At 57.2% G+C, this 25651-nt stretch overlaps 1 protein-coding gene across 6 annotated transcripts in view; it reads right to left on the reverse strand.

Annotated features, from left to right (window-relative positions):
* Positions 1 to 1822: 1822 nt before the first annotated feature.
* SLC38A10 (solute carrier family 38 member 10) overlaps positions 1823 to 25651 on the reverse strand; it is a 39071-nt gene continuing 15242 nt past the window's right edge. For 3 of the 6 annotated variants that reach the window (XM_036910569.2, XM_057501804.1, XM_057501805.1), the window contains 8 exons: positions 24374 to 24485; positions 23386 to 23492; positions 14176 to 14332; positions 8650 to 8829; positions 7889 to 8335; positions 7216 to 7329; positions 3814 to 3975; positions 1823 to 3523 (listed from right to left, as the gene is read on the reverse strand). In XM_036910569.2, coding sequence (XP_036766464.2) covers positions 2472 to 3523; positions 3814 to 3975; positions 7216 to 7329; positions 7889 to 8335; positions 8650 to 8829; positions 14176 to 14332; positions 23386 to 23492; positions 24374 to 24485 — 2331 coding nt within the window. In that variant the 3' untranslated portion in view covers positions 1823 to 2471. The remainder of the gene's footprint in view (positions 3524 to 3813; positions 3976 to 7215; positions 7330 to 7888; positions 8336 to 8649; positions 8830 to 14175; positions 14333 to 23385; positions 23493 to 24373; positions 24486 to 25651) is intronic. The other 3 variants (XM_036910570.2, XM_057501803.1, XM_036910571.2) reach the window with 3 other exon arrangements.

Genomic DNA, 25651 nt, shown 5'->3' on the forward strand with positions numbered 1-25651 from the left:
AAATGCTCCAGAGCTGGTCCGACTTCCCCTTGGGAGGCAAAGGCCCCACGTCCCCGGGAAGTGAGTGCCCACCCGTCAGACGCAGCTCCCAGGGTGGCTTCGGAGGGGAAGCTCCTGCCCTGGCTGGGGTGCCTGAGGGGAGGGGCTGAGCCAGGGAACAGGTTTGCTGAGAGTGCCTCACCCCTTTCCGGTCTTGTGTCCCAGACCTCACCGTGGGGCCCAGCAGGTGCATCCAGTCCGAGGACAGACTTCCTGACCCTTCCACATGCTCTACTCTGACCTCTGATGCCTCTTGGCTAGACCTTTGGGCACCTCCAGGGGCACGCTGCTCCCAGCTCTCCAGAACCATCCCATCAGGTGCACTCCTTCCAGCCTTTATGAACATCAGCCACAGCTGCTGCCAGGACAAGCCACGCCGTGCACAGCCCTCTAACCCCCTCGGCCTTTGTCCCTGCCCCACGGTGGCTTCCCACACTCATTCATCCTCTAGACCATGTTTAAGACCAAGGGGATTCAACCTAGTTGGTGTGGGGATGCAACGAAGAGCCCTCTGCCATCGCCTCGGCTGGGTCATGTGGAATCCCCATGCGCGGCCCCGACCCTTTACCTGTCCTGGCCCTTGGGTGGCATCTGACTTTCTCTGATAGCTCTGCCAGGTCTCCATCCTCGCTTGGTGGGGCCCTTGCTCAGCCCTGACCCAGCCTTTTCACCCTGGTCTCGGCCTCATGTCCCTCCTCTGGGCTCTCGCAGACGGTCCTGTCCTAGTGGCACAGGTGGGCCATACCCCATGTCCACGGAGTGCAGCCGCCAACACGGGGCCACCAGCAGCTCACTGCTCGGCCAGGACACCTGGTCACACCTACCAGCGCGGGGACCCACACAGAGGGATGGTCTGTGGGCAGAAAGCAAAGCCCCTCCCCAAAGGCTTCCTGCAGCCCTGGGGGCCGTGGCTGGGGGAGGGAGTGGCCCGAGCCAGGAGGCTAGCGTGGTGGGTGGAGGGCCCAGGGCACCACGGCATAGCTCTGAGGACTTTCTTGGCAGATAAAGGGCATGAGCCTGGATCAAAGTGAGCTATTGAGGTAAACAGGGCTGGTAAAATCCCACCCCCAGTGCCTAACAAATGGGGTTCCGATCTGAGGGGACCAGCCAGAGGGTGTTTCCCCACCGGCATGGTTTGGAACCACTTACTTAGGAAAGGAGAGGAAGCACCCTGAGACCTGCCCCCTGTGAGGGGGGCTTCCTCTGCAGGAGCAGCAGCTGCCCCCCACCCCCGCCCCCCAGGTTCAGGAAGGATCAGCTCTGTTCCGGAAGTGAAAACTCCACTCCTTACTCATTCCTAGACTTCAGGCTGCCCAGTGACATAGAAGTTACAATAAAAAATAAAAATGGTTTCAAAAGGCACAGGGGTAGAGCAGGATCCGCGACCAAGGCTGGAGCCTTCCACGTGACCTCTGGCTGGGGACCAGTGAGCGGGCCCACACTGGACAAAGCACTGAAGGCTGGCCTGTGGGCAGGACGGCCCACCTCACCTGCCAGGGACACCTGCCGACCAGGCTTCTGGAGCTGTGGGCGACCACAGGCTTTCCTGCTCTTGAAGATAAAACACCATGAAAGTCCTCACAACAGATGAGCCGGGTGCAGCAAGGAGGGCTTGGAGAGCTGCAGACCCACCCTGAGGCCCAGGTGAGCGCCAGGAAGCACAGGTGTGCAGGCTCACGGGGTGTTGTGCGTCTGGCTCCCTTGTCACTGTCACAAATGCATGAATGTCGCTCTATGTTGGTCATAAGGAATGCTGACCATTCCCTTTAGGCAATCCCTCAACACCAGCTTCACTGATCAGATGTTTTATTTTTTAAAAACCTTATTGACAGTTTGGGAAAGCACCGAGAATGTGGAGAGCAGAGCTGACTGTGAACAGGGCAGAGGGGCCCTTAGGAGGGGGCAGGACTCACGGAGAAGCAGATTGAAGGCAGAGGGTTTACTGAGGTTTCCTGCAACACTCAGAGAACCTCAGATAAATAACGAAACAGTAACTGGAAGTCTGGTGGACGGGTGGTTCTCCCGGCAGCCTGTGTCAGGGCTGCAGTTGGTGCCAACCCCTAATCCATGACCCCGCAGGGCAGGCTGGCCGCTGCCCCAGCCACACAGGATCACCGTCTCAGAGGAAGTGGAGGTGGCAGTCACACACCTTGGGGCCCTACACAGGCAGAGGCCACGTCTCCTTAGTCTCAACCAGTGCTGCTTCTCCTTGAGGCTGTGGTGAGCTCAGAGCCACCCAGAGAAGTTTCAGAGGTGGGACAGGGACTGCAGACCCTTCTAGAAAATGATGCTGCAGTGAGAGAGCTTTCAGACATCCACTCAAGAGTGTGACCTTTGGAATTCAGCACCCGCTTGTGGTCCAGGTTCACAGTGGCCTGGGTGTGGCTGGGTGAGACTAGGTGACCAGGAGGATGGCGGCCACTAGCAGGCGCTCAGGGCTCTTCCAGGGCCCTGGGCAACTGTTTGATCTTGCGGCCAGGGACCACCCGCAAAGCGCCCCCTGCAGCCTGGTGGAGCTGGGTCTCCAGGGCGCTGCGGAGATCACTGACCTGCACGTCAGGCAGGCGGTTAAAGCTGATGATGACCCTGTCCTTCGGGGCCACCTCTTCTGCACCAGGGGCTACATCCCGCCGTCTCCTCCGAAGGTCAGAGTCGGCCTGGACTTTCAGGTCTCGGTTGGGTTTGGCGTAGTCTGGCTTCTGACCCCCCGAGACAGGCAGTTTGGGCCCGAGATCAGAGTCCTGCCTGTGCTCAGGCTCCTGGTTGGCAACATCCTCCCCAGGAGTGGGCCCATGGCCTCTGCCAAGGGCCTCCCTCCTCACGGCCGGCTGCCCACGCTGCTGCCCACCCAGACCCCTGGCAGAGACGGTCTGGTGTTCCGGCTGATGTAACACAGCCTGGGCCTGAGGCGCTGCTCCCCCCCACCTGCTGGCGAGGCCTGCAGGAGCCGGGTCTTGGCTCCCTTGCTGGGGTTTCACGTGAGGGTCCCCTATCTCTGCTCCTGCCCCCAGCACGTCTGCCTCCTGCACACCAGCACCGACAGCTGCTACCTCCTTCCCAGATTTCTTCCTTGCACGGGAGCCCCCGTCCACAGCATCCTGACTCTGCCCAGGGAACTCCCCAGCGATGAGCTCCTCTGGGCCCCCAGCTGCCCCAGCAGGGTCTGGCACAGGGACCCGTTCCTGCACCCCAAAGCTGGCCATCTTGGGCACAGCGCCCTTCCGGCCTTCCCTCGGCTCAGTCAGAGCTGCCCGGGGCTTCACGTCTGCACCACTGGGCGGACTGGCCGGGGCTCTGCCTGCGGTCACCTTGGCATCCTCCATGGAGTGCTGGCCATGCCCCTGGGGCAGAGCTGGGGGTCGCCCGGGAGCTCGGAGTACAGGTTCCACAGGCCGCGGGGGAGGACGCCCCACCGTCCCTCTGTCCTGGGCTTCCTGCTCCTTCCCTTGGGGTGCGGCCACCCCGGGCTCAGGCTGCACGTCCACTGCAAGTGAAGTCGGCTATCAGTTCAGCCCTGGGAGCAAGCAGAAGCCACCTACACAAGGGCTAATCAGACCCGTACTGGCAGGTGAGAAATGCGCACTGATGCCGGGACTTGCCCAGCAGGACTCCCGGCCACAGAGCCCCGGATCCAGCCGCACAGGGACACTGACCACGCCTCTCCACCCCCACAGCCCAGCTCTGGCCCCCACCCCTCCAGATGGGGCCTGCCCCTGCCCAGCCTGCCAGCCCACCGCTGCCACCTGCTCGGGCCCCCCTGGCAGCCAGACTTGCCCTCCTCGCCGTCCTGCCTCTGCTGGTGGATCTCCTTGTGCTGCTCTTCGATCACCGCCAGCAGCTTCTCCTGCTGGTCCAGCAGCCGCTTCTGCTGCACCTGCTGCTCCTTGATCACCTGCAGCAGGACGGCGTGGTCCAGCATCTCCACCCGGCCGGCTTCTAGTTCGGGAAATACCGTCAGAGCCTGCGGGGTGGCAGGGCTCACGCGCCGGGGTGAGGGTAGCGTGACACCCGACCACAGCGCCGAGGTCACCAAGGGGACCCTGTCCTGCAGCTCCTCTGCGAGGCCGTCCCGGGGCACAGCCTGCGACCAGCCTAATGGCTTGGCTCTCCCACCAGCCCGGGGTCTGGACGCCCCCAGTGGAATGCTGGCTGCCCTGTCTCACTGGGAGTAAAGGCCAAGAGGAAAGCCCAGCAGGAGGTCCCGGAACAGCGATGATTGGTGGGGAATGGCACTCTACGCCAGAATGGTGCCAAGATGAGAATATCGGCACTTTAAGAAAACTTTCTCCCAATGTGGGAATTTTAAAAGCAGAACCACCTTCCTTTCCAGTGGAGATGAGAGCTGAGGCCAGCTGCAGATGCCCACAAGTCCTGATTCCACTCTGACCACCCCCAGGACACGGGCTGCAGGCTGGCGTGAAAGGAGCGCTGGGAGAGCAGAGGAAAGGCCAGGCCCAGCAGGGGCATGCGAGGGCCCCATGGTGCTGCCATGCCCATGTGGGCCCAGGGGAAGAACAGGGGAATGCCTGAGTCTGAACCCCCAGTGCCAGCAGTGCCACCCGTGCGTGCGCAGGGCATGCGCAGCTTACAGCGGATGCCTCAGCACCAGCTCAGAAAGCAGCCTCGGGTTACTTTACAGCACGTAGGCTTAGGTAGGGAGCTTCAGTTAGGGGCTGCCACGACTAAAGGCTCAATCCCAATGGGGGAAGGCTTTGTGAGCAGTGACTGTGAGCTTCCCAGCAAGGGCCCCCATGCTGGGCACACACAGATGTGCTGGCCTGTCCTCCCCAATAGTGACCTGCGTCCTGCCAGAACAGCCTGGGCCTGGCCCTCTCCCAAAGACCGCAATGGTTTCCCCCCTGGAGATGGGTGCAAAGACGTGCAGGTGGGCAGGCCCATGAGAGGCATGCAGAAGCCAACCGAGGGGAGGCCAGAGCCATGGAATGGACACAGCCACACACAGAACAGGAAGACAGGGCCACACGAGGACAGGACAGTGGCCAGAGGACACAGCCACATGGATGAGAGGACGTCCATGCAGAGGACACAGCCATGCAGAGGACAAGACCACACAGAGGACAGGAGGTCAAGGTCACAGGAAGGACAGGACTATGCAGAGACAGGGCCACAGGGAGGATGGGGCCACACAAAGAATGGGACCCCTGGGCCAGCACCAGTGCAGCAGCCCTGCCCCCTGCCAGGCACACATCCAGATGTCCCAAGGTCATCAAGACACTTGCCCGAGAGGTTCTGTGATCAGACTGGGCCCTGACACCACCCTTCCCATGAGGGGTGCATAGCTGTCCCCACAGGGTTCTAGACTAGCCACCTTCACCATGGGCCACCCTGTCCCCATGGGTGCCTACAGCTCATCACCATGTAAGTGTCACTGGTGAAAGGGTGGCCCCACGTGCTACCCACACTGCTGTCCCTGGCGTGGATTTAGAGGAGCAGCCCCGCTCCTCACCCAGGTCTCAGGAACCCCCTACCCCCAGACCTGTGCTGGAGGAGGGGCAAGCAGCACCACGTGCAGCCAGAAGTGACACACAGGACAGACGGAAACACAGTGGAGGTGACAAGTTGTGCCCACGGCCAGAGCCCAGCCCACCAGGGCCATGGGGACCAGGCTCTCAGATGAGATGAGTTGCCCAGACGTTAATGTACGTGCAAAAAACATTAGCATTGGGCCGTGCACATGGCAACAATCACACTCAAGACCACTCCCAGCTCGGCGGGGCTTCCACAGTCTTCCCGTCGCCACAGAGGCGCAGGGCAGGGCTCAGGAGGACCGCGGCATGTGTGAAAGGAGGACAAGGGGGGGCATCAGGGGTCCCCAGCTGAGAGGCTGTGGCTGAGCTCAGGGCTGGGGCTGGACTGGGGGCACACTGTGTGGCTCCCGGGGTCCTGCCCCATGTGCTCTGCGTAGGGTTGCTACCGGGCAGCCAGCCTGCACTGTCTGTTCCTGCATCTGTAACTTCTCTATGAGCGGCCTTTTCTGTGCCACACTCCTCTGGGCTCATACCTGCTACTATCTTTTTGATTTCAGCTGTTCATCCCATTGAGAGGCATACAGAAGAAAGGCAGAATAGGAAACTGTGAAAATTCTCTTTTCAGAAAGAAAAAACCAAAGAATCAAATAGGTTTAGGGTACAGAATATAAGGATGGGAGTTGGTAAACAGGGAGGAGCTAAAACCATAGGCATATACTGTGTGTCAAACACCTTAAGTGGCTCCACCTCCGGAGAACCGGAGCACCTCTCGGCTCCAGCCCCTGCATGGTCACAGGCTCGGCCGCATCCCTGCCCAAGTGCCCTGGGTGACCAAGCCCCCCGGGAGGCAGCGGAGTGCACACCTCATGAACCCCACCTTAGGCTGCTCTGCTGTGACGACATATGTAGACCCCAGAGAGCAGGGCAAAACGCCCTCACAGGGCCCAGGGAATAGCCACCCAGGATGGTGGTGCCCCGGGGGCTCAGATGGGGTGGAGAGAGGGGGCAGAGAAGCCTGCCAGTCACCAGGGAAACCAGGATGGAAGGTCGTGAGCCAGAACAGCCGTCACCACCTCTGCCACAGAGCCAGAGCCAGACGGGTGAGGCCGCAGGGCAGCTGAGAGCTGGAGCCCCCGAAATGGGCAGGAAGGTGTGGAGCATGCAGAGCAAGTTGCTTGCTGGAGAGAGAGGTATGGCCAGCTTCTGTTTCAGGGCAGGTGCTGGAGTTTTGCTGCAGGTTCACAAACGTGCCCCAGTTGAGGGGGCTGATGCAGGGCTGGGCCACTGCAGAGAGGGGCAGTAAGAGCAGTACATCCCCCTGGGCCTCCCAGCCGAGTCTGGAAGGTGCACCCCATATCAGCTATGCAGCAGTACACTAAGGCCCACACCTGGCCAGCTCTCAACGCGACCCAGGGTGGGAACATTAAGGTACCTGCCTGGAGGTGAATTACAAATGCTAACGGGAAACCATATGCCAGAGACAGATTTTTTTCTATGGGAAGAAAGGAGATTAACAAATATCCCTAGGAAGTGCCAGAGAAAAGCTGTCAGTGGGAAGAGGGGGTTATTTAAGGCCTTCCTCAGTGGGAGGCCTAAAGGTACCGAGCGTGGGGTGGCTGTGAAGGCCCCTCCGCTGTCCTCCCCGGGGCCCGCAGGGAGGGCAGGCACAAGGTGAGAGGAGCCTTACCTTCCAGCCTGCTGCCAGGGCGGCCCCCGCCCTGTGCCTCCACATGCCTCTGCTCTCGGGGCTCCACCTGCCCAGCCCCAGCGAACGGCCTCACCGGGAGGGGGGCCTTCCCACCTGCACACATGGTGAGGACTCAGGAGGTGTGCAAGAAACCCAGAAGTCAGGGGGGCACGGGAGGCAGAGGAGGGACAAAGGAGGCAGACGTTTCCCCAGACGACCTTTCCCTCGGCCCCACCCTCCTGTCAGCAGTTCCTATGCAGCCTGATGATTACCAGGGAAGTGATAAAAAAAAAGGCTGGTGGCAGCAGCCAGCACTAACTGCCTCCACCAATCCACACGCAGGAACCAGCCTCACCAGTTTCACGGCACCGAGCCAGGCCAGCACCTGTCAGCGCTCCCCACACCGGCCGTGTGCACCCAGGCACAGGGCGGCGCAGCTCTGACGGTCAGTGGTCCGGCAAACACCTGCGTGACAGACCCTGGAGCAGCTGCAAGCCGGCAGACCCCAGGTTCCCCAGCAGCTGTGGAGGGGCTGCCCCATTTCCGTGCCAACCTCGTGAACAATCCTTCCTCTGGCCCAAGCCCAGCCTCTCCCAAGCCCCACACCAAAGGTCCTCTCCAGGGGAAGGGGAGTTTGCCCAGACAAGCCCCAGCCAACGCCCGCCAGGCTCACCCCTCTCCTCCAGCTTGTCCGCGGCTCCACCGGCGGGGCCCAGCAGCGGGGCCCCAGCTCCTCTCTCCCCTGCACCTGCCGCCAGGGTGTCCTGCCCCTCAGGGAGCGCTGCCTGGGGCCCTGGATGCAGACCCCTGTTGCCTGGCCCCAGGTCCTCCTTCACAGGCTCTATGGCTGGCTGACCATTTTCTTCTGGAACCTTCTGCAGATCTTCAGGAAGACCAGCCACAGCCCCCAAGGCCTGGTCCTGTCCACGTCTCTCTCTTTCTGAATCTGGCAGAGGTGGCACCATCTGCCCCTTGCCTTCTGGAGACTTTTCATTCTCATGTTTGGACAGATGTTCATTCTCCTCCAGTCCTTCTCGGTCTTGACCTTCGTCCACTACTACCTTGTCATGAGGGATGGGGGGTTCGTGGCGGTGGGCCTCACCCATGGGTATGGCAATGCCTGGAAGACAAGAGGACATGTAGGGGAGCACGTAGGGGAGGACGGTCCCAACTTACTTCCCAGGGATGTGAACCCAGGTCTAGTGCCCAATGGTGGACACAGGCCAGCAACTGCCACTCTTACAGATCCAACTGCTGCCTAGCTGAGGACTGCTGCTATTTCTAGAAAATTACACAGAGGGCTGCAAACCAGTGGCTTTGTCCAGGGGAGCATACGTGTACACCAGGATAAAGGCAGAAAGGACCAGAACTTGGGCAGGGCTGAGGGGAAGAGCCATGGTCTGAGCACACCCCTCCCCCACTGGGCGGCACCACCTTGGCCAGGGCGGTCCAGCTGCGCCTCCTCCTGCGCCTGCTCCTGCTTCTCCTTGGCGGCTTCCCTCTGGGGCACGTTCACGGGGCCCTTGATCTGGGCCTGCTCCATCTCATCTTTCTCATTTGGCAGTTTTGGCTTATCTCGGCCATCCTCTGCCACGTCCACAATTGGATTCTGGCCTGTAACACGGCACAGCTAATTGAGCAGCGTTTCCACATGGCTACACTGCCAATCAGCACGGGAACTGGGCGGTTTTCCCTGGATGGTAATCACATTTCCCAGTCGAATGGCAGAGCCTAGCAGTTATTTTTTTCCCTGTTCAATCATTAGCAGCTAAGTAGCACAGAAAACTGTCATTTTTCATGTGTATTCATAACAAAAATATGTCAAAATGCAATTTACACCTAGCTGGGTGCAGAACAGTAACACTCCGCATGGCACGGGTGCCACCACCGGATGGCAGCATGAACCCGCCATGGGATGTGGGACGGGGCTGCCAGCCTCGGGGCGGCACTGCACGGGCGCCGCCACCAGATGGCGGCACAAACCCGCCTTCAGACGTGGCCGGGGCTGGCGCTGGCACGTGTCCCGCTTTCCCCGGGACACCACCTGGCCTAATCCCAAAACCTTGCTACAGGCCAGGGGAGGCGGGGTGAGAGGTGTTTAAGGAAACGCCGCTAGGAAGGCCGATGTGCAATCCTGTCCGCACCTCACTGACGGCAAACACGATCACAGGCGGAAATTGCCCTGACGCTTCACCCCACCTCCCCCAGGCACAGCAGTCCTGCCCCACACGGCTGTCCCCTGGCAGGTGCACAGCTCGGCCGCCCAGGAGTGCGGGTCCTCAGCGGGCGTTGTGTAAGGATGGCCACCAGGAGACTGTCTCCATTAAAAGCCACTTTTAACGTGTTAAGCCAACATGGTAGAAACTAAAAAACTAGAGGAAAAAAGCTAATAACTAGCCATTTCATCCTGGAGGCCTCAAACAACCCCTCCCTGTTGCCCATCTCAGGACACTAGTTGCCCTGGAATAGGGGAGACAGGCGAGGAACCCATGCAGCCTCTGGTGCAGCAACTGTCCCGTCCAGAGGGGAACCCACTCCATCCGTTGCTGTCTTGGCCCAGAAGGCACCTCCACACACAGTTTGGGCCGTGCCCCAAGGCCGGGCATAGGGACTAGTCAGCAGGAACAGACCGCATGCTACAGCGTAACCAGGCGGCTGCTTCGAGCCAAGTGTGTGGCCTTCGTCCAGGCAGGTGAAACGCTCTGGCTGCCGTCACAGTCAGCCCCTGTGGGGGCCCCTGTGCCCAGATGGAACCACCGTGAACCACCAGGTGTGCGTCCGGCAGATTAAAAGCCAAGGGGGAGCACACAGAAAAACTAAGAAAACTAAGAGAAAGCACTGTGCCATGGACCCAGGGCCCCCCATCAGGCAGAAGGGGTGGCCTCAGCTGCAGGGCGAGGGGACTTCTGCTCTGTCTGCCCAGGACGGCTGCGGCATAGTCACCCTCGAGGGCCCTCCGAAGGCACTGTGGGCACGGGCAAGTCTTAACCATCTGTGGGCCCAAGCTTCACAGCCGGGCAGGGGAAGAGGCCTGGGCTGCCTGCCCGCAGCTGTCCTGCCCTTTCCACAGCTCTTCTTCAGAAACTCTGCCAGTAACACCTCGTGGCTGCTCTGAAACTAACACAAAGCTTCAGGATTAGAGGCTAAAATCAGCGTGCTCTGCCCGCCTGCTTGGCTTCCCACTGTGAGGCAAGGGCAGGTTGTAGACAAAGTTGCCCTGAGGGCTGGTGGGCAGTACCCGCTGCAAAGGCTGGGCACCCACATCTGAATGTTACTGCTTAGAGCCAGGGCTCTGGTGCCCCAACTCCCCTGGGCAGTTGGCAGAGGGTGGGCCCGGTGGCTCCCAATCCTGGCTCCCAGGGGCCTCCCGTGCCTGGTGGCGGCCCACCTTGCACCCTCAGGGTGGCCCGCCCTCCTTCTCCAGTGACCACTGGCCAGGCAGCCAGCCCAGGAAAATTCCTTGTTTATGCTTCACTCCACAGGGCAGTCCGAGGTTTCAGTGGCCCTCCTCCACACTCAGACCGGCACTGCATGCTGACAAGGGACGTGCGCAGCCTCCCACCAAGGCCTTCGGGCTGGAGCTCCAAGACAGGCTAGTGGACGGTTGCCCATCACTTTCCTTTCCAGTGTCCAGTGTGGGCACCGAGTGGTGCAGCAGTTCTGGCTCAGGGACACGGGGCCAAAGACCACCAACACCCTCAGTACTGGGCTCCGTCCTTGGAACGGGGGATGCCCAGCAGTCTCGGGGTGCGAGACCCAGAGCAGTCCGGTCCACCACCACGAGGAACTCTGCATTTGAGGAGGATTTCCACTGCGGAAGACGGGGCCAGGCTCTGCCACGTCTGAGGTGTGCTCTGCTGGTCACCAGTATCAACCAGTCCCTCCCTATGTCTTGTGATCACTGAAGGTGGAAGCAGTCATCTCAGACTGCTAAGCAACAAAATAAAGTGACTTTTAAGATTACACCTGAGTCACACAGTGGAGTTCCTGTCAACCGGAGAACTCCAAGTTCAAGGGACATGCAGGACCCCAGGGCCATGTTCTTGCACAGCAAGATGGCCCACTGAGAGTCCTTTAAGAGGCCAGGCCCTGGTTTTTGGTGACACTGCTGATAATCTGATTCCTGCCTTTCCTTTGAAGCCTCTGCCCTTGGTGTTGCCATGGGGAAGGGTCACTTGCTAAGGCTTTGTTGAACCCACTCTTCTTGGCATGGCTGGCAGGGGAAACCTTGGCTATTATGGTTGCTCATCTTTCCCAGTATGGGGAATCCCAACGGCTCCTTGGATCTGAGTGTCCCGGCCGGGTGGCACAAGTCTGATTCACTCCTCACGCTTCTGCCAACAGGTGCGTCTACCCAGGACAGCAGGTGGAGGCCAGTGTGGGGGTGCAGGACCCACGAGGGTGAGCCTGGGTCCCTCAGGGCGCATCATGGAGGCAGCGCCCCCTCCCTGCCCCCGAGGGGCCCTTCTGAGTCTGGCTGCGGTTGTCTCGGCTGGGCTGGTGAAATGAGCTCACTGCTGCGTCCTGACACGAGAAGCCTCCAGAGGCGGGGGGCCTGTGGCACAGCAGAGACAGGTGGCAGCCCCTCCCAACAGGGCACAGGGGCTGCTGGCCAGGCTGCTCTCTGAGGCGAGGAGAGGGGGCAGAGGCTGGGAGGCGCGGCTCCCTACATCTGCTGCAGGAGTTGGGACGTGTTCTTGTTTGTGTGCATGCGCAGCTGGTGTGCACGGCCCTGGGGCAGATCCTCAGGAGAGGTGGTGCAGGAGCAGAGGGGGCAGTGGTGGGCTCCCGCTCAGGCCTGTGGCCCCCATCTGCCAGCTGCATAGGCACACACAGACGCTGCCACCTGCAGGCCTGCCTCCCATGCTCCTGAAGGCCTGGCGCTCTCTCCAGCTGGGTGCTTGGAAGCCTGTCCTGCCCATCCTCTTCTTTGCAGGGAGCAGAAGCACGGCTGGGTGGGGACTAAGGCTGCTCCCCGACATCATGAGACAGGGGTGCAGGCACAGGGAGGTTAAGGAAGGAAGGGCACATGGCCGCATTCAAAGGAGGGAGCAGAAAGTGTCACAAAATCCGGCAGCCCTGGCAGACCCCGAGGGCACTATCAAACACCAGATAAACGGCCTAATTAGCCTTTATAACGGATAATTGCCTCACGGGCCTTCGCAAGCCTCAGCAACCGCTGGTCGCCTCACAGGCGCTCTGGCTCTGTGCTCTGAGCAGGCAGGGCCCTGTGTGGGGCTCACACGTGCTGGCGGGGGGCGGAGGCAGGACTTCTATCAGTCCCAGGGCTGCCTCAGGGACTCTGAGGACAGTCAGTACCGTTTAGGCCTCTGTGATATCAAAGACACCAATGAAACCTGCTCACATGATGGCGGGCAGAGGCTGGATGGGGCACACAGCGAAGGCCCCTGCGGGCCCAGCTCTGCTGCAGGCAACCCATCAATTACAGGGGAGGCTGGGGGTGAGAGAAACGGAGAGCGCGCTACAAACATCCAGCATGTGGTTCCGAAAGGGGCCATGTGTTTTGTTACAGTCTCGTGGAAGAAATGGAAACCAGATGTGGCCGCCGCGGGCTCCAGGTGAGCCGGCCCCGCCTCCACGACAGGACACAGCTGCTCACACTGGCAGCGGACTGCAGGCCGCACAGCGCGGTGGGAACTGCTGCCCAGCACCAAGAAACCCATGGCCAGCAGGCCTGCCGCCGCCTGAGATGGAAGCGGGTGCCTGAGTCCAGCTCTGCCAGAGCCCCACGTGCACAGGCCTGCGAGCCCGAGGGGAGGCCCCAGCGGGGCTGTCAACGGGTGGGCACACACCCACATCTCTTCAGGTGGGCATTTTCCCATCCAAGTTACCAAATCCACGCAACTCAGCGTGGGCACCCAGGCAGCTTCTGACCACTCTGACCTGTTTCTCTGGCGGACCCTGGTACTCCTGGGGTCCCCTCTGCAGAGAACCCCACAGGGAGAATCTCCTCTCCAGCCACCACTATCCCAGCAGGCAGAGAGAGTGGGCTAAGCACAGGGCTCTCTGAGAAGAGAATTTCTCCCTCAGCAAGGTCTGTGTGGGCACAGAGGCTGGCCAGGGCTTTCCAAGCACAGGATGGAGATGGCAACAAATCCGAGGGCCACATGCCCCCGCTGCTGGTGGTGCGGTCCCAGCAAGCACCCAGGGCACGTCTGCCTCTCCCGCCAGCCCTCTGGACCTTTTCTTTTGTCAGGCTGCTGGGGAGCCTGGGCTTCCACCCAGAACAGGCACTCTGTAGCCGTCACCATCAAAAGGCACCTGAATCCCTCTAGCAAACGGCACATGCCCAGAGGAGCCGGCCAGGCGGGCGGCCTGGTGAACCTCAATGCATGCCAGGGCCTCCCCTGCAGCCCTCCTGTCAATGCTGCACAGGCCACAGGCCCTGAGAAGCCTCTTCTCTCCCCAGCCATCTCCAGACACAAGGGAGCCCCTGCTGTACCCCGGAAAACACTCTGCACTCTGTGGGCATGGCCACAGATGGAGCCATGGGGCCACAGCACTGCAGCTACGAGTGGGTGTGGGTCACCACACTCAGCGGGCAGTCGACAGGTAAGAAAGACCATGAAACAGGAGGCAAAGTTGAGGGGTGGCCCGCACTTTGTGCAGATGAAACCTGGATCAAAATTTACATCCTCAAAACAAACAAATGTAAGCGACACCCACAAATGTACTTACCTATTAGAGCACTGAATGGTGGGCACTGCATGCTCCGCCGGGCTGTGTCCACTGTCCACAGTTGTCCCCTGCATGCAGGTGGCCCACCAGTCCCTGGAGACCCCATGCCCCCACTCCATCACACAAACGACAGAGGCAGCTGGGTAGGCGAGACAACCTGGGAAGCACCACCTGTGTCCCCATGACCCCAAGGTCACACAACTGGGTGCCCTGAGAATGCTGTGGGCTGGGGGGCTATGTGGGTGCCTGAGAGCCACATACCTGGCAGCCGGGCCGCCTCTGCCTTCACTGCACTGTCGGCTTCTCCAAGCTGGCCACCTGGAACTTCCTTTGCCAAGTCTACTGGGATCTCCTCATTCACAGACAGGGTAGTGTGTGTGCTGACCACCAGGATGCCCAGGCCGACCCAGAGCACCACCTGCACGAGACAAAGACCTGGGAGCAGAGGGTCACAATGTTCCACGCTCTGCCCTTCCCAGGGAGGAGGCAGCACATGGGCACAAAGCCGCCTTGGTGAGGCAGGAGGGGCCAGGCTGCACACCACACACAGGCCACAGTCCTGCCTGCCTGCCCCCCACACCGACGGCCAGGAGACAGTGGTCTCCAACTGAGTACCAGGACTGAAGCCTCAGGCTAACAAGCTGGAGCATGCTGGCGATGGGAGTGGTGCCCGGTAGCCCAAGGGGGCCTGAGGGCAGGAGCACTGGCAGAGAGTTGCCCACTGACTGGCAGAAACTCATTCCACTGACAAGCCTCCCAGGTAGCCTGGTGGCTGGACCCACCAGCACCAATGGCTGCAGAGGTGTGGCCCTTGACAGCTTCTGCCAGAAGAGCAAGTCTTGGGGCAACTGCCCAACCTGCAGGGCCCCTTGCAGGCCCCCCATTCACCCAGAAGCTGTGTACAGGGCCTAGGCACTGGGTGCCCAGCCCCTCACAGCCCCATGACAAATGACCTGTCTCCCAGCACCACCCAGTGAGCCAACATGCCCAGTGCGGCCAGAAGCAGACAGGGAGATGGAGAGCGGGAGGTGGCTCCTCACCCTCCTCCACTGTGGCTGCCCGTCGGGGCTCCCGGTGACTGTCGGGGGCCTTGCCCGGCCCCGACCCTCCTGAGACGGAATGCTGCCCGGGCGTGCAGCACAACAAACCCCGAGCTACGCAACTCTGTCTCCTGCGCTGCTGCCACTTCAGGACACACATGACGGACGCTGCCACCATGGGGGTGCTGCAGCCCGGCCCAGCCCTCCCCAGGGAGCAGAACCCTGGCTCTGCAGAGTGTGCAGGAGGGGCCAGGAGGTTGCCTGCCTGAAGAGCTGGGGCCCACCCCGCCCTTCCATGCAGTCTCTGAGCCACAACTCAAACCCTTTTTTGAAAGGCACATTGACTCTTTCAAAATTATCCAACACAATTGGAGAAGAGAGATTTCCCCAGGAAGAGAGGAAGGTGGGCACTGACCAAGCAGATGGGTCAGCTGCAAGTCTGCTTCCTTCACTGCCACTCTGCAGACACTGCACTGGCGCTACACTTGCAAAGGCGCCTGGGGTCAGCCACGGCTTAGGAGGCCTGGGCACAGAGCTTGTGACTCGTGGAACCCCCTAGCAGTGCCCATCAGCTGGCCATGATCAGGTACCAGCAGGGCTGCCCAAGGTGCATGTGGGGTCCCCACTGATTTGTGCCCCTGAGGTCCAAGCACTGTCTGCAGCCTCTAAAATGCACAGCTCAGGGTCAAGAGCCCCTCCCCCTGCCCCAAATTATTTCCTTAAAGTGTGTGTAAGCCCAGCATCAGCTGTGTGCCCTAAGATCAGCTTCTTACCATGAAGGAAAAATTTGTGTGGCAGTAATGGTGGCTGGAGGTAACCAAAGTACTTTTAAGAAATTTTAAAAGAAAGAAACTTTAAATCCTTTGCATTGTATGTTTCTCCAGCTGATGGCAGAAATGACCTTGCTCAGAGGCAACAAAAACCCACCTCCTAACCTGGACTCCAGCCGCACGGAGAGGATACTCACAAGACCCGAGTGAGAGTCCTTACATACTTCAAAGGGAAACAGAGAGGCCCTGCCCTGTTCTGCCACCAGCTGGGGGCAAGGTCCAGGGGACACCAAGGACAGCGCCTGAGCTTCACCACACCTGGGGGCAGGAGTGGAACCCCCATACACCCCCAGCCATGATGTGCGTGGCCCTGAAAGTAGTTTTGACACAAAGAAGAAGATATTTGGTTGGTCAGTTTATGTAGGGTTATTTTTATGGGAATATCATATTTTCATGGGAGACTGACAAGCAACAGACATTTCATCCGTAACTGAATGATTTATCTCAACCCTCAGATTTCTGGCTTAACAGACAAAATTGCATGCAAAATAAGAAACGTCAACTCTGTCAACGCTAGGAGACAGCAAGCTTCCTGGAGATGTCCGAAGAGCATCAACTTAAGATCGATTCACGAAGTGCCTACACAGAACCAGGAAGTCCCAGAAAATGGACCAGCCCCGCAGGTGCCATGCACACTCCGGCCACCGCCACGGCCCAGATGCTTGTGGAGCACCCCCACTTGTGGAGCATTTCCTTTGGCCCACCCCGTCCACAAAGACCCCACCAACCCTCTCCTACCCCAAAGCAGTCCCCACCCCACCTGTGCCAGGACCCCACTTGTCTTGACACACCTGGCTCGCAAGCCACCCCGGGGCTCTGCAGGGCACTCACCAGAGGACTGCCGCTGACTGTGTGAGCAGCCCGCTGGTCAGCTGACCCTCGTAGCAGATTGCACATTTAAGCTTCCCACTGTCACCCTCAACTCGGAAGAACTACCACAGACACATGAGCACCCCAGGCAGGAAGCCAGAGCTCTGGGGTGAGTGCCCCATGGTTGTCAGGAGGATGCTGTGGGTCCTGCTGGACACCAAGCAGGCCTTGTTCCACAAGTGATGGCCCAGGCAGTGACATCAGTCTACAAGCAGGAACAAGCTGGGAAGCCAGAGTCAGTCAGAGCCCGTGTGGGAGCAGGAATATGGCCCACGTGGCAGCGTCAGACACTCTAGGTGGGCTGGGCACTTGGAAAGAACTCAGGAACCACCCAAGTTGCAGAGGCAGCCATGACAACAATGTGCCAGCTGCAGGCCTGCCAGCTCACACCTGGGGCGTCGGGGGACGGCCAGAGCTCCCAGGCTCCTATTCTACTGCCCAGGTTTGGAAGGCTGACTGCTGGTGTGCGCACACAGGGCTGATCATGTCCAAAGTCCTGAATAAGGAAGCGGCGTTGGTCCTGGAAGGAGCCGAGGGTTGTGCCCACCAGTCGTGGAGCCAGTCTGGGCCTGGGCGCATCTCACCTCTGAGGCCCTGAGGCCTGCCCTTCGGCATGCGCCCTCCAGGTACGCTCTCTGCAAACCTACAGAGCCGCTGCAAAACGGACCAAGGGACGAGCATGGCTGGTGCGCCGGCTCACTTCAGGGACCCCTGCTGGCTTTCATCCTTCTTAATGGGGAGGCAGGGCTGCCATGGGGAGAAATGCAAACACACCATGACGTGTCAGCCCAGGCCTGGCGAAACCAGGGCCTGGGCTGAGCTGTGAGTGCGGCCTCAGGTGTGCCAGAGGCTCTGACTCAAAAGCAGAGGAAAGCGTACATGTGGGGACGGACACGGTCATGTCCATGAGCAGCACGCCAGGCTGCCTGGACAGCACAAGAGTCCAGTTCTGCACCTCAGCACGGAAACACACACCTGGAGGCAGGCCCAGCCACCCTGCTGCCAGCTTCCTGATTCAGGTCTCCAGGTCAGTGCGGCCGCAATCTGACAGACACCTGGCCCCACACGCAGACCCCGGCCCTGAGGGCCTCAGGTATCGTGCTCTGGCCAGGTCAGGAGGCCAACCCACCGGCGGCTCACTTGCCTACAAGTCATGGTGCATGTTTATGTCTTTCAGGAGCACAGGGTGGGCTTCCAGGCCGCTGCGAGAATGGTGCACACTGGGCAGGCTCAGGCTGTGCCCTCAGCGCCCCAGCGGGACTTGGGGCTCAGCCTATTCTCCTGGCGGCCAGTGGCTCCGCTCCCCCTGCTGGCTGCCAGGCCACAGCGCACCAATCCGGGGGCAGACTGGCTCCTCCATGTAGGTCAGGGCTGGAGGGACCATCCAATCTGACTCTCAAGGTACAGGAGGAGCATGTGATGGCAGCTAAGGCTTCTTCCGATTCGCAGAGGGCCAGTTGTCTCCACGGCTCTTGCTTATTCTTCTTGGGGCATTTCTCAGAACAGTCCTTTCTCATCCTGCCCAGCCTAGCCCCAACGTGCCCATGACCCATGCCCACCCACCTTTTCTGGCTTTGCTGAAAGTCCATGGCCAGGAACAAGCTTGCCATGCTGAGGAGTGTTCAGGCGGGCTGGGGCAAGTGGACTCCGGGCCTGATGCCAGGTCTGCCTTCTACGGGGGCAGCAGCCGGAGCCCAGACACACCAACCTGGTGCCCTCCAGGCCCGTGCACACCAAACTCCAGCCATGCTTCCCACAGCATCCTGGGAAGATTCATCTCCCTCAAAACATTACAGCTACAAGTTTGGAAATAAAACACAGCAGAGCATATGAAAGTACATCACAGTCAGATGGTCCATTCTAGAGCTGACTTGCGATGTGACTCGCGATGTGATTTGCCGGGACACTAAGTCAGAGGGAGGCACTTTACTGTCTTCTCCAAGCATGGCCAAGAAGTAGATAATGCAATTCAACATATTTTAAAAGGGCACAAATGCTTCTCTAACACTACCCTATGTGTGTTTACATCTGCATACATGTGGAGGTGTGTGGATGTGCACATCCATTTCTATACACGAAGCCAAATGCCAGCATTAGGCTCAACATGTTCCAGGCTGAATGCTAGAAGCTGGCCCCTCACCCTGCCAGCGCCATGGCTAGAGGTACAAGGCAACGCAAGGTGAGAGAGAGCAAAATCCTGACAACTGGCAAGGTAAAGGGGATTATCAGGAGACCCTGTAAGCATTCAGTACGGTAAATGGGTAAAAAGTTAACATGAAAACCTGCAGCCTCCCTCCATACCACCAGGTAGGAAAGGCAGTGGGAGAGCCCAGCAGTACAGACAAGGCCAGCAGGTGTGCGGTACTAGGAGGGAAGGAGAGAGGAAGAGGAGATGGCCTGACGGAGCACTGCGCCCTCTCACTGCACAGGGAGGCCGGCAAGACACACCACAGGGGAGCCAGACACGACTCTTTCTAAGTCAACCTACAGCTTCAACAAATTCCAATTAGACCAAAAAACAAAAGGATGCATTTGTTTTTGCTAAGTCAGGTCAGCTGACTTAAACATTCACATGGAAAAATTAATGAGCAAAAACATCCAGAAACACTATGAATAAACGTGAAGAAGTGGGATTAGATTAAAATGTTTTCTGAGTGACACGTCACAGTGCGGGGAGCACTACTGCAAAGCCGTGGTAATCAAAGCAGTGTGGGGGCTGCATGACTGGACAGGCCAGCCAGGAATTTAAAAGATATGTCCCAAACTAGTCCTGATGCATATAGAACTTAACATACGAAAGCAGTAACATTCTGTATCAGTGGCAGATGAACAGCGTCCTGACAACTGGCGGCCCTGAAACACTTTGGGCACCTGCTTTTGTTTGTTTTCACACCAAAATAAAATGCGGATGATCAAAGATTTAAATGAATGAATGCAGTCATGAAAATACTCAAGGATAACTGAGGGGGGAGTTTTTTAAAGTAACTTTGCAACAGGAGGGTCTTTCTAACGATGACATTTTTTCCATAAAGAGAGTCTAAAACAGTGGGACTTAATGAACGGGGGAAAACACTTGGAATTTGGTGAATTTCCTCACATTATAAAGAGTTCCTCTGTCCCACTAAACTCACCCAACTGAAGACACCAGCGAACAACCTCAGCCACTGAGACTCCAGAGGTGAGAGTGGGGGCCCTGTGAGCCCGGGCTCCTCCCGACCAGTGGTCAGGGCACAAGGTAGCAGGGCCAGGGCCCAAGGCCACAGGATGCACAGGCAGGCAGCGGGGATAAGGAGGGGGGACCCCAGAACTTGAGGACCACTGTCCTGGAAGATAGGAGGCCTCAGAGAAGGGTGCCCATGTTCTGTGTGTGGGTCTCCTGAGGTGCAGGCCAGTGACCAGCCCCAGGACAGTGGAGAGATCAGCTGCCGAGGATGAAAGGTAAGCGGGGAATTTAGCAATCTGAGGGCAATGGCGTTTCACTGAGCCTGGAAGGTCTACCCCAGGAGTGAGGGGAATCCAGAAACAGATTTGTCCAGCCAGACACAGGCCTCTGTGTGCCCTGTCTGTGGCACGAAGAATCATCCAGACCTCTCTGATTTTTCAGACACAATGTCCACAAACTACCAAGCACACTAGGAGATGTGACCAAGTGATGGAAAACCAAGCAGCTACGAAGGATCAATGACTAAATACTGACTATTGAAACAACAATAATGATTGTGTGGTGTCTAAATTACACCAAGCTATGCCAATACAACAGAAAAAAACAATAGCACCAAGGACCAGAGGAAATAAATGGAGTTAAAATATTGTGGGATACTTGCCCTGTCTGAGAAGTGGTTAAAAAAAACTAATTTACAGTCAACTCTAATAAACCAAGAATTCATACTAAACTGCCTTGTATAACCACTAGAACAGAAGTGTACAAAAGCTAACAGAGAAATAAAAAATAAACATTTAAAATGCTTGATTTATTCAAAAGGCAAGAAAGAGAAAAAAAAAAGCACAGAGGGAAGAATAAAAAACAAAAACTAAGACAGAAGCATTAATCCCCTGAATCAGTAATTACATCAACTGTATATAGTCTTAAATATCTGTTAACAGACTGGACAAAACCAAAATAGAATGAAAGCCAACTATACACCATCATTCATATACACAGTAAATATAAGGCATGAAGAGATCAAACGAGAAAAGGTAAGAAAGACTAAAGAGTGCAAATATAAACCCAAAACAAAGCTGGGTTGGCTACACTACCTCATACAAGGCCAACTTTAGGAAAAGAAGCACTTCCAAAGGACATTTCACAAGAAAAAGGATCAGTTTAACAAGATATAACCATCATGAAACTGTATGTTCCTAATAACACAGCTTCAAAATAAAAACCAAAAATTGCTAGAACTAAAAGGAGAAATAAATATGTAATACAGGGGGATTTATCATACCATTCTAACTGATAATAAGATTAAAAAATATCAGTAGGAACAGGTAAAATCTGAAAATGCAGTGAATAGGCCAGACCTAACCACTCACAACACATCACATCCAACAACTGCAGACTGTGCAGCCCAGGGAATACCTGGCAGAACAGACCACGCTCTGCGCCTCCAAGTAATACTCAAAAATGTCAAAGAACTAGAATCCTTCAGTAATTCTCCAATCACACTGGGAGATTACTAGAAAATCCCCCAAAGTTTGGAAACCTAAATAAGCCACAGATGGAAGAAGAAATAACAACGGAAATTAGGAACTTATGAACTGAATGACAGTGTCAATTCTTCAGCCTATACTTTGCTACAACCCCAATCGAAATGCAACAAGGCTGTTTGGAGGAAGGTGATAAGTCAGTTATAAAACTTAGTTGGAAATGCAAAGGGCCAACAATAAGAAAGACCACCTTTTACAAGAATGAAGTCGGAGGACTCTGCTGCCTGACATCAGGACTCATTAAGAAGCTGCCAGCAAGGAGGATGCTGATCAACCAGAGAACCACACAGAGACAACCTTCACCCCGCCTCATGCCAATCAATTCCAGACGGAGGGCAGATCTATAAGTCAAAGATAGAATGAAAGGCCTCAGGAATACACGATAGGAGACTACCTTCAGGACCTTGGAATAAGCAAAAATTTCCTAAATAGTACATAAAAATCCCCCTGCAAACGAAGATCAATGAATGAACTACACTAAAATTAAAAACATCTGATCAAAAAGTATCATTACAAAAGTGAAAAGGCAGCTTAGAGTATGAAAAGACATTTGCTATATATATTTCTGAAAAAAGAATTCTATTGAGAACTTCTGAAAAAAGTCCACAGATCAGTAAGAAAAAGTCAGACAACCCAATAGACAAAAAAGGGGCAGGACATGAGCTGCATCCAAACAGGAGGGCAGCACCGGCCGAGAACATGGAGGGGCTCCACGTCATCAGCCACCGGGAATCACAGATGAAAACCAGCATGCAGTGCGCACACGGGACAGGAGATATAAAGGCAACTGAAATTCTAACACGCTGCCTAAGCACAGGTTTGGAAAATCAGAAAAAGTCTGGCAGAATCTACTAAGGTTGGGCAGACATAACCCCCGGCAATTCCCTGCCTATGTGAAATGCCCACAGAGACACACACACGTGCACCAAAAGTGGGGGACGCTGTCTGCCCCAGGGGACAGTGGATGCCACACAGCAGTGAGAAGGGGCAGGCTATCTCCCCCTGCCATAACACGGGTGAGCTCTCATGAGGCCCAGTAAGGAGACCAGATGCATAGGACCGTTCCCACCACCGTGATGGACACGCCAAGCTACTCCGGAGCATGGGAAGAGGGCCAAGCAGAAACCTCCGGGAGGGAAGACTGTGAGGCACCCCCAAGGGAGCTTTGGGTGCTAGAATGTTCTATGGCCGCCCTGGACAGTGGTTCCATGGCTGGGTTCATTCATCAAGTTGTATGTGAGATTGCGTGCTTTGCTGTGTGCACACTAGACTTCTAGAAAACGTACCAGATATATCAGTAAGGAAAAGGTCAATAATTCATAAAAGGTGCGCAGAAAGCACGGACAGATCACAGAAAAAGAAACACAGTGGCTTCTCAACACAAGGAAAGTAGAGTTTCCACTGCAGGCTGATGATGGGGAAGGAGGCCTGTGCTCAGCCATGCAGTGTCAGCGGCGGAACTCCACATGGACACCGGGCACGGGCCACCACGGCCACATGCACTGAACTGGGGATTCCATTTCCGGAAAGATTCTTAAGATTCACCCTCAAATACATCACAAAGCTGCGCACAGACACCTGTCATAACTGTCTCTGCAATAGCACAAGACTGGAGGGGTGACTCCATCAGAGACAGTCCCTAGCAAGACAGTGGGAGGCTGAGAAGGGGGACACATGTGGGGAGGGATGTGGAGTGTGAGCACACACAGAGTTATCCAGTCACCACCCGGCCACACATTTGGGGACAGCTGTTCAGTATTTGGCCCGCAGATAAGTATGTTGGGGTGACACCACACGTTAGGCCCTGAAAGCCCCCAACAAGTGCACACACACACACACACATATGCATACCCATGCACACAGGGTGGCCCCACAGCGCAAAGACCCCTCGCCTTGGCTTAACCCGAGTTTCCCAGGCCTTTGGGACCAAGTGCTAAGAAGCTCCCGGCTGGCCCCCAGCGCCTACCTGCGAGCATGGCCTCCCCCGCGCCCCACCCGAGGCGCCGCACGCAGGCAGCACTCACCTGGGAGGAGAGCGCATTCTTGTGTATCTTTTTGTGAATCAGCGCCGGGCAGATGAAGCAGATGAGGCTCCCCATTGTGGCGCCCGTGAGGCCCAGGACCGTCTCCACTGGGACAAGAGCGGCAGTAAGCAGTGAGCGCGGACCCAGGTGGGCTGGCCCTGTCTGAGGCCTAGCCACACCTGCCTCCAAACTGTAGCGGGGAGCCCAGCCCTCCGTGCCCACAAGACACCTAGGGGTAGAGGACATGTGACACCATGATAGAGGACGGTGTGGGGTCAGCCCGTGTGAGCCCGGGGCTGCCCTTTCTGGCTGTGGCATCTTGGCCAAGTTCTATTGCTTTGGTTTCCTCACCAGCAAAACAGAACCAACACCACTCCATCCCTGGGTGGTGGCAGCCAGCCTTTCCTCCTCTGCAAACATGGGGATGCCACGTCATGCGAGGCAGAGGGGGTGAGGGTCTCCCATGAGCACAGCACAGGGCGAGTCCTGGGAACAGCCAGGGGGGCACCTGATCAAGCAGGACCGTCCTGGGCTGCGCACAGAAGCCACGGCCTGGAGTGCGGAGGCCCCGGGGCTGCTCCCTGGGGAGGACACCTGCAGGCTCCCCTCAAGGCCTGCTGACAAGCTCGCTCTGGCTGCCGGGAGCAGGCCCAGAGCCTTCACCTCCTCCCCTGGTGGTGTGTCCACAGGAAGGACAGAGCTGCTTCACAGGCACAGGGCCTGTGTCTCTGCACAGCTTGCTGCCCAGGGTCAGCTGCTCAGGCGTCCCATGCCTTTCTCAGGGCACCAAAGAAAAAATCACCTGAGAGCTTCTAGACATTTTAAGGAGACCAGAGAGGATGGCAGGAGATTCGAGGGGTCTTGGCTGAATGTTGGGACTCAAGGTGGGGACGGCCTAGGTCCTGACACATAACAGCAAGGATGGAGAAGAGCAGGGCAGTGGGAAGGACCGGCGGCAGGCGGTCACTGGGGCAGCGCCCCCGCTCACCGTTTGGGATCATGATTCCTCCAACCATTGTTCCAAACACAACCGAGAGGGTGAGCACTTTGAACCGCAGAGGGGGCATGTAGCCTCCAGCCGCAAAGGTCCCATCTTTCTGCTGCGAGAAAGAAAAACAAACACACAGGTTTTGAAAGGACTGCCCTCTACTGGGCTCCTGTAAGCAAGCCCTCCAGGGTTCTGCCAACACCCCTGGGAGCACACGGGAGGCCAGCAGGGGAGCACTGTGTGCACAGTGAGATGTGACCAAGCAACCCCAGTGTGAGCTGCCCCTGGAGCCTGCACAGGGGTGAGTGCTGCGCCCTCATCCCAAAGGTTATCAGCGATCCTTCCGTCTTTCTTTTGGAGCAAGTGCCACGTGGCACAGAAGACGGCACCCACGCTGTCAGCGTGCAGCAGACAGCCCCCCACTACACCCACACATGCTAGCTGCCCTTCTCTCTGGCAGATGCGTGACGCACAGCCCGGTAAGAAGATGAGAGGAGGACACGCTGTAGAGTGACCAAACCCAAAGTCCCTGGTCCTCTGTGCCTATAAACAGGGGGATACCAGAAGCACCTTGTCAGGCTGTGAAGACAGCAGTGAAACTTCTGGAACAGTGTCAGGTACATAAGAGGCCGACCGTGATTACAATTCATGGGCTGGGAAAACACTCAAGTGAGGCTTCAGAACCTTCCAGAACCGTATTTTCAAAGCACCTAATTTCCCAAACAGGCTTTTACACAGGTGGCTTTCTCAGGGTGGGCTAAGGGAGCTGGAGCCAGAATTTCTGATCAACGTCAGGATGATAACTCATACCCAGTCTTGCAAGGAGGGCTTTCACAGACTCCCTTTTTGACCCAGGAACTCCTGCACTAGAATTTACCCAGTTCCCCTAGAGGAGAGGAGGAGGTCATGGGAAGTTACCCAATGGGTCAAGGGTGAAAGACCCGCCACAAACAGAACATCTCATGAAAGCTGAGAGAGCAGAGAGCACAGCGCAGACGCTGTGGGTTTCCATGGAGACAAAGACGGGAGAAAACACAGTGAGAGAAACTCTGAAACAGAGACACAAACGCCAAGTCGTCCATGAGAGAATGAAGGGACACCGGTGAATCTTCTCTCTTGATTTAACATTTCCTCTAATACCACTGTGGATTTTTCAATTTAAAAAATGATAAAAATGTATCATATGCAGAAACACTGTTCAGATACAAAGTGCATGCTCGCATCAAAGAGTGAACGATGGAAGTCAGCAACCCACAGGGCAGAGGCTGGGCTGGGCCA

The sequence above is a fragment of the Manis pentadactyla genome, chromosome 4 (genome assembly GCF_030020395.1).
Source record: "Manis pentadactyla isolate mManPen7 chromosome 4, mManPen7.hap1, whole genome shotgun sequence".
Taxonomy (NCBI): domain Eukaryota; kingdom Metazoa; phylum Chordata; class Mammalia; order Pholidota; family Manidae; genus Manis; species Manis pentadactyla.